The 12589-nt window shown below is 35.4% G+C and overlaps 1 protein-coding gene across 1 annotated transcript; it reads right to left on the bottom strand.

Moving 5' to 3' along the window:
* Positions 1-504: 504 nt before the first annotated feature.
* LOC102580271 (ATP-dependent DNA helicase 2 subunit KU70) lies at positions 505-12364 on the bottom strand. The gene is made up of 14 exons (XM_006364641.2): positions 12215-12364; positions 11952-12029; positions 10803-10919; positions 10135-10249; positions 9344-9449; positions 9144-9261; positions 8888-8971; positions 8756-8814; positions 6620-6753; positions 6487-6530; positions 3353-3429; positions 1766-1913; positions 1214-1275; positions 505-631 (listed from the first exon to the last, which is right to left on the bottom strand). Exons 1-14 carry the CDS (start codon positions 12284-12286, stop codon positions 520-522), a joined length of 1326 nt encoding a protein of 441 aa, XP_006364703.2. The 5' UTR covers positions 12287-12364; the 3' UTR covers positions 505-519.
* Between the last annotated feature and the right edge of the window lie 225 nt (positions 12365-12589).

The raw sequence follows: 12589 nt of genomic DNA, 5'->3' as shown, positions 1-12589 counted from the left end.
CTGGGTTCCCCCACCCCCCCCCCCCCCCAGAAAAAAAAAAGGCATGGTCTTGCAAAAAGTGATCACGAAAGAGGTGAGAATATTGAACTCTGAAAAGAAAAAGGGAAAACTTTCACCTCGCATGAGGAGCGAGTAGGCATAAGCTACTTAAGTCCCTATCAAAATCGTAGAGGCTCCAATACCATTTGAAAAGAGAATTTTAAAAAAAAAGAAAAAAAGAAAGAAGAAACTCTCATGAAAATTAGCGAAACACACAAGAAAGTAATGGAAGTTCTTTCAATTCTTGGAATTCTGAAATTATGATCACACAAGGATTAAGAATGTCCAACTTAATACTTCTTAGTAGATCTCTTTTGAATTTCGCGAACAAATGAAGTCGTTAAGACTAATCTTAGTGATTGTATCAAATAATATACTTGGATTGTTGTCTCACTATCACACTCAACACATCCTTCAGTGCATGTCAGAGGTGATGGCAATCACTGATCCCAGCAATCACAGGTGCATAAATAGGCAGATTTAGTCTACATATAATCCGAAAGGATTTGGAGGGGAAACACAATGTCTTACTTGTGCAACAAGAGCAACCAATTGAGGATGACTTGAATTCCCATAGAAAGCAACTGCAAAACTGCGATGATAGTTTAAAGTCAAACACAAAACAGCAACACACTCAGCAGCACAGCAACAGAAAGATCATGAACTTATTTCTACAGTCGAGCAAAAATAAACATTTGCAAACTAATCTTAATGCAAGAAGGCAAGCAGAAAAATGCCCATAAGTCGGCAACAAGTGCCACTTCCGTAATGGTTGAGATCAAAGCAAACTAGTACTACTGCAGACTGTTTATATACAACTTCAAACAAGATTTAGCACAGTGGGATGCTGATAGAGTTGTTCAAACTACCTAAGATAAGGTGAAATGAGAAGGAGAGAAAGACAACAAAACAGTTGCATGAATTACTTTAGACAAAAGGCTGGCTAGAGACACAGTTTTCCTATTTAAATAGACAAAACAGTATGAACAGTGACCAAAATGAAAATGAAAACCCAGTTGAATGTAGAATGGATGGACTTTTACCTAAGAAAAAGAGCATCCAGCCACTTCTAAATAGAGATAACAGGTCAAAAGCAAAACTGGACTTATCACTCCCTACTACTAACTTAACCATGTTTGCTAATTAAATTAACAAAATTTTCAGGCATACTAACCGCTTAAGCCGCAACATTGATCTGTGGAGAGCAACGAAAAGACAAGTGCTTCCAACCACTTCCTGCAAGGACCAAGGAGAAGCAATAGAATTGATCATCATGGAAATGACATATTATAAGAGATAGTGAAAAGTATTCCCAATTGATGGATTCAAAGTGGTAAAGTTGTATGGTAAGAAATCATTGGTACTGCATAGTCCAAGCTGTTAAAGCTAAATTTGATTAACTATGCCATAAGGACATGAAGATAGATATAGAAATGTAGAAATAAAGTACAAATCAAGTTGACTCATCAGACTCGTTTCTAGATGTAGTTTTAAAAGGTGAAATGATCCAATCCAATATCCCATCTGTCAGCAATATAAATTGACAAAACTACCATATTTTAAAGAGTGTTTTAAATAAAAAAATTTAACTAGTAGAAGTTGGACTAATATTAACCAGCCTAGCTTGTCGAGAATGAAGACGCCTGATGACTGTGAATAACCTTTAACTATGACAATATACTGAATCAAAACAAGAAAAATGAAGGTGGATTATTGAAAAGAACACCTCATCACTGGGAAAGACAAAAGTTGCTGGCTTCAGGTTATGATAGTCCTTTAAGCAGCTCAATGGCTTGAAGCCCAGCAGACGAAGATGTCCAGTTGAAACTCTTTTGACTTCTGAAAGCTCATCCACAGAAAACATGACATTCTCACTGAAACAAAAAGGGACAAGACATCAGTGAATGACTGAATAAGTCTACCAGAGTCGAGTTGGGCTTGTCATTTGGTAATTAAGTGAAGCAAAATTTAGCAAATCAAGGAAACTCAAATTTGAATTTTTTCTAGGATACCCAAGTTCACTACATAATCTTTTTTTCTAGGATACCCAAGTTCACTACATAATCTTTTTCAATACATAAATGGTGAGGATTTAACAACCTGTTCCAAGTCCCAATGTATCCATACTCTCTTAAATTAATCAGAAAATTTTGGAAAAAATGCAACAAAAGAGCACTGTTAGGAGCTGAATACTAATATAGTTTGTGGAGAGGCTTGGTAATGTTTTGACTTCTCTTTGGATAATCTGCAAAGAGATTGAGCTACCTTTGATCTTGTCTTTTTTACTATTTTCTGGTAGTACGAGCTATCGTTAGTGGTTAAATTTTGAAGTGTTTTCAAAGAAACAAATAATAATTCACTCTACCCGTTGGAAGTGAAAAGGTTTTACTGAAATTGATTGTTGACAAGATACGAGAACACTCACTATATAGGATATAGGAGGTTGAGCAACGTGAAATAGGGAAGGTCTCTTACAATTTTTTGGGTTCTGAAATATGGCACATTCTTTTTATGATGGTGGTATCTGGTCAGATTGTGTGCACCTCGACTAATTTCATCTAATATCTACTACATCCTGCCAGTACACGTATCAGGTATTCCCCCAAGGCTTGGGCAGATGAGAAAATATCACCTTGTGTTTATTTTATCTCTAATGAAAATTGAAACTGAAACCTCATGGTTCTCCCACCACTTCATTAATAACATAATATTCTTCAGTCTTTTATAGGACAAAGCAAAAAAGTCAACAAAACCTATGGAGCATTACGAAAAGAGAAGAGAACTTACACTTCTTCAAAGTGTAGTGCACAATTTTCAAAAATAAAAGGTTTCTGTAACATGCATGAATTCAGTACCTGTAACATCACATTGTAGCTAGACTGACTAATTTCAACATCCAACAATGACAACTTTAATTAAAGCACTCAAAATGATCATCATTAAAATATAATTGCAGGCCATAGAATGGTACTCCAATACAAACTGATTTTCAATTCCCAATTTATCAAACATTAGAAAAAGTAATTTTTTTTTATAATTATTTATCAAACATTAGAAAAAGTAATTTGCAGTATTCAGTTTCATATTAAATTGTTGAATATATATAATAAGAAGATTATTTGTCAAAAAAATAATTAAAAAATAAAATAAAATATATATATATATATATATACACACACAATAAGAAGATTTGGAAGAAACATGAAAAATGCCACCCAGACATTTATCTAAAATAAGGATAATTGAAGAGAGAAGCCTAGATTCAGAGTAGAAGAAGAGGAAGGAGTCATTCTTTTAAGAAACAGATACCGACTTTTTGTAAGACTGAAAGCGTTTTGGAGGCTCCTGAATTATAGCAGCAGTATCAGCACATATGAAGGATCTCTCAGTCTGTAAACAAGGAAGAACACAGAAGAGGTTAAAGACTTGCTTTATACCAAATCCCAACACAAACCAGAACTGACATTTCATTAACTTTTCTACCAACTTCAATGATAAGTGACAATTTGGAAATGGTGACTTACCCTAGAAAGTGGGATTCAGAAACAAGCCGACACAAAATTCCTCAATAACTTACCAAATATTAATATGACATGGCAAAAAATTATTGTCGCTGCATGCATGAAATATGTGTTGAATATGAGCGTCCAACAAAACAATTTAAGGCAATGGACAGAACAGCTCAGACCTTTAGAAATTCCTTATACAAAGTTGAGTCTTCTTTTTATTGGGAAAAAATATCCTATATGGGACATTATGTAGCTCCACAACCACCTGTAACACCTTCCCAACATACAGCCCACCCAGAATTTAATCCATTACGTATAACAGTCTATCCAATTTCAACCATGTTATACATAAATGTTCCCCAGCATACCCTCTCTCACCTACAGCCCCCAACTGTTTTTACTTCTTATCTTCTACTATGCAAACATTATACAAATTTAAATGCTTAGACTTGAACTTACATAAAAACCAAACCAATCAACTCCTCCTCAATCTCAAACTCATTGGGGCCAGCTATAATAATCCTCTATGTCCAACCCGCTCTAGGCTGAAACTATTTTATTCTAAAACAAAGGGCCGGTTTGTCATAATATTATTTCAATATTTACAAACACGGCACATCAGTATTTGCAAAAACTTGTTTGGCCATAAATATATAAGCATTTGAACACTAGGTGAAAGATTGAGGTATTGGTTTAAAGGTGTATTTCAAGTGAAACACAGGTTTCTAATCTCAAATCTTCAACTACCACAAAATACTTCTCCATTCATTCTCGAACACTACTTTAACTTTCACAAACTTTTTTCAATTTCAACTATAATACTTCTCATTTAGTAAACCTTGTGTCCTAGATCTAACACACCTAGTAGACACATCCATCCATCACTAATCTGAAATAGAGAGTAATAACTTCTCCAATGAACTCCATCAGCTCTACGAGCTTGTTTGGTTTCCCGTATAAGAAATAGTAATTTCAGTGTAGTAAACAGTATAAAACACAACATTTAGATTAGAAAGCTGAGTACCCAAAACAAGAGCTTGATGATGAATTGGCTGTGGAAATTTGTCTCACCAGAAGTATCTCTATGGAAGGAAGTAATGACAGAAAAATATGGCATGGAGGACAAATGGATGACAGAGGTGGTGACCAACCCTTACAATTGTAGTGTATGGAGATCTATCAGGAACCTATGGCAACAAGTCAGGGAGAGAACAAATTGCAAGGTGGGCAATAGAGAAAAAGTAGCTTTCTGGAATGACATTTTGTGTGGACAGGAAACGCTCAAACATGATTTCCCTGTACTACGTAGCCTGAACCAAGCACAAGAAGCAACAATGGCAGAATTATGGACAGAACAAGGGTGGAACCTGTTTCTAAGAAGGAACCTAAATGATTGGGAAATGACAACCATAGCAAGATTTCATCACACAATGCATATGGCTACCAATCTGACAGGAGAGGAAGATAGACTATTATGGAAGGGGGGGAGGGGGGGAGAATTCACTGTAAAATCAGCATACAGAGAACTCGGTTCTACTGAGGTGCAGCAAACAGGATGGCCATGGAGGATGATCTGGAGAACAAAAATTCCCTACAAGGTGAATTACTTCACATGGCTCTTGACAAAGGAGGCAGTCTTGACACATGAGAACTTGAACAAGAGGAAATCTAATCTATGTTCTAGATGCTATCTATGTGAAAACAGGTGGAGACGGTCAACCTTCACTTTTTACACTGCAAATGGACAGATCAATTGTGGCAGATGTTCATCCACAAGAGGAAGATCAAGTGGACAAAGCCTGGGAGAATTATAGAAGGCCTACAATGCTGGAACAGGGATGGAAATGCAGAAAAAAAAAAAAGAGGAGATGGAGGATTGTCCCAGCTTGCATTTGGTGGACAATTTGGAAGGAAAGGAATCAAAGATGTTTTGAAGGAAAACAGAACAATATTCAGAAGATAAAGACAAACTGTCTAGGGCTGTACTATTTTGGTGTAAGCAAGTAGTGATAGGAGTTATTGAAGATGTTTAATGTTATTGATTAGCTGTAACTAGAATATCTTAGGAATGATGTAAGTAGAACTTTTTGGAGGGGGACTACACTTTGATGTAGTATACCTGTAGATATATAGAAGTGAATGTTACCTTTATAAAAAAATTAAAAAAAAATATTTAGTTTGTGGTACAAAACTTTGCATTACTAGAAATGCATTACAATGGTAACACTGTTTAATTCCCCTATAATCACATAAGTCACATAAATAACATATAACGGGATTCTATGTATTATTTTTTCAAGATAGAATGTGAACTAAGAAAACTTATAGTATTAGAAATACCTAGATAGGAGCGCCTAAAATGCTTTAGAAGGACTTGTTTGGTAAATAACAGCATTTTCGATAAATATCATGATAATTTTCTTACAAGGTTCCCTGTTTGTTTTGCTATGGATTCATTGCCAAGATCTCCATAGGATATTCATTGACCTAAGAGTGTCTTCACATGATTGGTCGGCAAGGAAAACCAAAAAAATTGTTGTATAATTGGGATGTACAGAGAAGTGAAATGAAAAACTTATACTGGCTCTTCCACAAAAATGTATAGCTACAAACTGCAATCACCCATCTAAAGGCTGACAAATATATTGAAAGATAGATGGTCAAATGAGATTTTTCTTTGGACGAAATGACCGTAAGAAAGAAAACAACACTGTACCCTCAACGAATAGTCAAAAGATTGCTGCAAATCCATTACAATCAGAACTAATAAAAATCAAAACCCCAAGAAGTGCAAAAGTTAGTTATGAACAATAATTCTCTTAATCCCCCTCCCACTAAACAAGAGACACACATAAACTCAACAAAATTGATAGGGAACTTCCAAAGAACAAAAGAAACAAGGTTAAAAACAAAGCATGACGATGAAGCTAAAAAGTACCTTCAAAGGAAGATTAGTCATCGAATCAAGCCAAGTAATTGTCCCTACAGAAAAATAATAAGAATATAGCGTTTACTTATAGTCGCCTCACAGTAATCATTACCTAATAAAAGATAGGACAACAAAGGCAGACCTGGATTAGTTGGACGGATCAAAGCATAGGTGTTAAGTTCGATAGATAATCCATTAAAAATCGCAAATCTAAGTCTTCGAACTCTGCGCTTCTTAAACATTCGTTTCCTTAGCTGGTCGTTCAGATCTTCAAACCTGATATAGCAAACATAGGAAAGGAACACATGAAAACAGGGACCAATACATTTTCAGTAAATTTAGGCTCTAAAAGAATAACAAATCTAACAGGCTCAAAGTGCATTCAACACCTTAACACCTTGCAAAAATTGACATTTATTATCTAGTCATCTTGATCATAAAGAATAAAACCACAAATTTTGGAAATGCAGGAAGTTATAAAAATGCATAATTTAGTAACATAGGCACAAAACACACCACCAATCAGATTCCTAGATAAATAAAGGACATGTACAAGCTTGAGCTGTTTAACAGCCTACAAAGCACATACACCAGATCTTGAATGTCTGCACAAATTGCATTCAACCCAATTACCAGATCTGGTCATCTCACCTTCATGTTATTTGGTTTTCTACATTCGAGTATTTATGTCATCAATCAAGAAAACAAATAAATAAATAAAACTAACAAGCAAATTTGTGAACATTCATATCAACCTTTTGGACCCTCATTTCTCTCTGAATGCACAAAATGGATCATCTTCTTTCCGTTGTCATCCACTTAAAAAAATCCTCCTTGTTCAAGACTATTATTCAAATAACTGAGTAAGTTTTCCAGTAACCAATACCTATTGAAGAAATGGAATCTGTCCTTCGGTGAAGCCTAAAATGGGAAGGTAAAGGAGCTTTGCTGATAGTCTGGAGATTCTATATTCTATCTTTAGTATTATGCTACCTTTTTTTAAAAAAAATGTATTATGCTTTTCTTAATTGCGTTATACACAAGTTGATGTATTTTTATGTCCTTTGCATGTTCTTTTTTTTCTGATAACCGCGAAATCTGTTTGTGACCCGCCCTTTGGACCAATCACAGCCTTCTAAACTCGGTGGATAATGGGCCCGCCCCTCTACCCTTCTCCACCTAAATACCAGGTTTCGCTTTGCATGGTGTGGGGATTGAACCTGCGACCTAAGCCACAAATCCTCCACCTTTTGCCACTTGAGCTAGGCCTTGGGGGCAATTTTATGTCCTTTGTTTTTTATGTCCTTTGCATGTTCAGTCCCTCTAATTGTCAAAGTTCTATTTCTTTTTCACTGTATTCATGTCTGTTCAATGCTACTCCAATGGAACAACCACATGGTATTGGAAAATATATTTTCCTATTTTCATTTACCAGACATATAATGTCTGTACCTAATTATATTGGACAATTATCTTGTCTGTCTTGTATACCTTTGCCAGTCCCTCAGCAATCTGTCTGTATAGCAATTATTTTAGAAACTTCAATAGTATTATATGACTATGTTGTGTTACTTACCCAAAAAAATCATGCATACTCCCACACACTGTATAAAGGCCTAGACATAAGGACAAATTCATCTTAAGAAACAGATAGAGAACTCTGAGTATTAATATACAAGAATCTGAATTTCAATCAGTACTTCACTACATGTATCTTTCAAGAAATGGAGACCACAGGTGCAACCGTTCATGCTTCCAGCATGAAACTTCCTAGCACTACTATAAGAAGCTGTAGGAAAGAAAACTTAGGTGATTTGTTCTTCTTGAACATTAGATCAACAACTACACATTAGATAGACAACAACTAAATCGTAGTCCCAAGCAAGTTGGTTTCGACCATATGAATCACCGCTTCTTTATTTACGCTCATTTCATATTGTCATCGTACTAAATCTTCATGAACATTAGATCACTTAGAGAAATATCTACACAACAACTGACTACATCATCTCGATCACTGAAAGAAAGCATGACTATATGTAACAAGTTCTTATTTTGGACTCCTTTAATGAATAATTATTAAGCACACTACGGTAAATTGTGTCAACAAATATCAAGTCCTTCAGAAAGTAGTTTAACATTTTAGATGGAGATTCATCAATTGACTAGTGCAATCATATGAGACAGCCATACATATACTGAGCATACTAATAAACTTGAATAGCTCACAACTATCCATGGGGAATCCTCAACAGTTGAAATCTTTTGTAAAGTATACCTCTCTCCTATCAGAGCTTTGAACTGAGCAAGGTCATCACCCTCCAGACCAAGTAAATCCTGAAGCCAAAGATCTTGAATTAGATAACAACAACATGCAACAAAGGATCTCAAAAATAAATAATGGTCATACAGCATAAAAAAGGGAAACGTTGAACTCATCATCTGGCCGGCTTAGTGGAAGAAGCTCAATTGTAATACCAAGATCTTGAGCATCCTGCAACCATTAGCGCTATGAGTAGAATAGTATTGTAATAATCGTTCAAGAAGTCACAAAACAATCTCAATTTCACTCAGAGTTATCTTCACATAAATTTACTTTTTCCTTTGGGACTTGTTTTCAACTGACTATAATATTAATATATAAATATGTGGCATAGATACTATACTTTGGCACGCTGCATCGTTGTCCTCATCATATCCACTTTTATGACACCTTTGAGATTACCAAAAGGATCATCTTCATTTGTAAGCAAGAGAATGCGTTTATCAGCAGTTTTTGCAGATCTGGAAATGGTTTGAACACAAGTAAAATAAGAGGGTGCACATCATTTCAGGGGAAAACAAAAAGGAAATGAGCAAATTTTACCCTTTACGGAGAAGGGCTTGTGCAACCCAAAGAGCATTGTAAAGAGAATTCTCACGAGAGCCAGGCACAATTCCATACTTACTTCCTATTTCTTTTTCAAATCTTTCTGCAAACAAATTAAACAGGTAATTGCAGCACAAGTCTAGAAAACCAAAAAAATTCACACTGTTTTTCCTTGAGTTTATTCATTGACGAGGCAAGACATTTAACTGATCGTATAGAGGACAAAGCTTTCTCAGTCCATTGACATAGCAGAAAATTCACCGCACTATTATTAATTAAGTATGCAATAACATCATTTTAGGGTTTTCCAGTTTGCTGGTCAAACAAGGACTAATAAAGTACTCCATACGACGATTGTGAAGAGTCAGTAAAAATGACTGCTTCTACATACATTCAAGAGCCTATGTTCCTTTAGGCAGATTGACAACAAGCCAGAGTCCTCAGAATGCAAAGTATAGAAAGCACTAAGGTTTTAAGTGCAAAAACTGAAATTTAAGTGTGGGCTTTAACAAAGAAAGGTGCTAATGAAGCAAAATTAAGAGTACCTTCATGGATGAGTTTTTCCTCTTAAGTCTGAGAAACAGCTCATATTTACAAGGAAAAAAAAGACGAAAAATGATGATACAACAACTTGGCACGAGTCACTTTGCTTATGTGAATTTTGACTGTAATGATGTGACCTAAGATGAAGCAATTTGAGGACCAATGTTGAATCTAGTCAAAACAGAGATAGGTGCAATACTACACGCCCACCAAAAACTAAATTAGAGACCGATATGATGATTTACCTTCTATTTGATCAAATTCTTTAATTAGCCTAGCTGTTGGTCTGTCCAGATCCTCTCTTTCTGGAACATTAAATACATAAACGCCACTTAGGTCCTGCAAGTTCTTTTTTTCCCGCTGAAATCACAAAAAAAAAGAACATAAGAAAAAATCATCACTAAAAACAAATTCTCAAATTTGGTTTTCCCTTATCAAAATTTGGAAATACTAATAATAGGAAACAAAAACTCGAAACAGGTGTTAGTTAGGGGGGAAATAGCAAAAACAAATCTGCCTTGATAGAAGTGGCCTTTAACCCACCTAGTCTGCTGCATAACAAGAGCACATACATCTGGCCCACCTAAATAATATTTGATCAGACTTATACAGTACAAGGAAGACTTGGATCCCACAAGTAAATGAAAATCTATGTCCACATTTTTTTAGAATAAAGGAAAATACAAATCCACACAGAATTCTCAAGTTACAACCAAGGTGGAAAAGAAGGTCCAGCAAAGGTTAGTTCAGGATTTAATTTTTTTTGTTTTCTTCCTCATTATTTATTTTTTATTTTTTTGGGTGGGGGGAGTAAGTATAACTCTGAAATAATTTTGTAGATAGAGAAAAGCAGCGATTAAAGATATTATAATCATAATAGGGTAGACACAGCTTCTAGAGAACAAGGGCTTACAGTGTTAAAGAAGCATATAGAAACTTCATCATAAGACCTATTAATAATCTGAGTTCTGAGAGATTGTGCAATGGAATTGATGGCAACTTGAAAATGAGTTGCAGTCTTTTCATCATCCTGCAAAAATGAAGAAATGAGTGGGATTCCACACTTACAATCAAAAGGTGAAAATGCTAAAGAAAACTGAGAAGATGCTTTTAAGAAAAATAGGCTCCTAGGATCCCCTAGAATATTTTAATGAAAGTAACACAAACAAGGTGCCAAATATTGGTTTGGAACCTGCTGTTAGCCCAATTAAGCTTTTCATTCCTCCAGGCTCCAGCTGCAAGTTCAAATCACACCAACAAGACACCAGGAATATCGCATGAACCATTTTAACAATTGTGCTTTGAAAGCTATGCTAAGGAGGTTGAATCACTAGTTGATTATTGATATGATAGGATCCTTGTAAAGCAGTAGCTTAAGCTTGGTTGGGATTTTGTAAAGTCTCTTTGCCCTGTTAGGGTGCAACTTTAATATATATATTCATTACAAGTTTAAAAAAAAAATGTGCTTTGCAAGAAATGCCTTTCTATATGATTATAAATTAGTTTCTATAAGACTTCTACAATAAAAGTTCCATCTTTATTAGCTTAATAACCTATCACCAAGTCTCTCTATTCATCTCTACCAAATGAACTAGTTTGTTAACCATACAGCTTAAAATGCACATTTCCATTTAACAAAAAGCAATAGAAATCCAACCTCAAGGAGATGTCCCTTTCCAGAAAAAACAACTCCTAACAGTTGTGCTTTGCAACCCCAAAAGTTAGTTCATAGTTCAAGACGGGGTGATTGCTCAAGTCCATATAAGCAGAGCGCTTTTCCATTCCCCAATAAATGTGGGAACCAAACCCACTCTAACCAACCAACCCCTTTACGCCCAGGTCCTACTGGAGCATGGACCGAGAGCTCAAACATGAATGGACCTAACTTTAATACTATGTAATGATACGGCACCTTGAACTCTACTCAATCGGATTATAAATTAATGTCTAAAAGAAATTCACAGTGAAAAAAGTCAACTTTATCAGTTTAAAGTGAAGTGGAGTAACGGGAACTGACCAAAATCAATCAAAATGAGAAAAGCAGCTGGTAAAAAGGACTAACCGTTGGGCAAGTAGTGGAAAACATTTTAGGTGAAGCATCCACAAGATACACCAATAATTCCTTAATAGCATCTCTTTCCTGCATGTTTAGTTTTGATACATAAAAATATCAAATAGCTTAATAATCAATATTAGCCCAAACAACCAAGTGAAAAATCATAACAATTCCTTACAGGAATCTCTTTCCTGCATGTTTAGTTTACCCATTTCCCATTCCCCTACCCCTAATTATTTATTTATTTTTAAAAAGGACAAGGGGCTTACCTTGAAGAATTCATTTTCAGGGTCATCTTCATCGTCACGAAAGACTTCATCTGGGTCGAGGTCCATTGACATATCGAAGATTTTTTTGAACAAAGCAGTTGAAGTCACTTGAAGAAATGAAGAAGCTTTAGGTTTTAAAATGTGACTTGTTCTGAATATAAGCTTGTTGGAGAAGGAGATGCCCTCCCGCCTTATTTTCAATAGGGCATTTCCGTAATTGAATTGCCCAAGACATTTTCATTTTGCCAGGTGGCTCTTGCAATTTTTTTAATGTGGTACTATGTGCTTGCATGTTTGTACTTTTAGGAGTTACCATTGTAGAATTTACAAAGTTTTTAAATGGAGTCCACTTTGACTAAAAAACCATGATACCTC

Source organism: Solanum tuberosum, unplaced genomic scaffold, assembly GCF_000226075.1.
Source record: "Solanum tuberosum cultivar DM 1-3 516 R44 unplaced genomic scaffold, SolTub_3.0 scf00496, whole genome shotgun sequence".
NCBI lineage: Eukaryota > Viridiplantae > Streptophyta > Magnoliopsida > Solanales > Solanaceae > Solanum > Solanum tuberosum.
The sequence above is the reverse complement of the archived record's forward strand: the minus strand, read 5'-3'. Positions and strand labels throughout refer to the sequence as shown.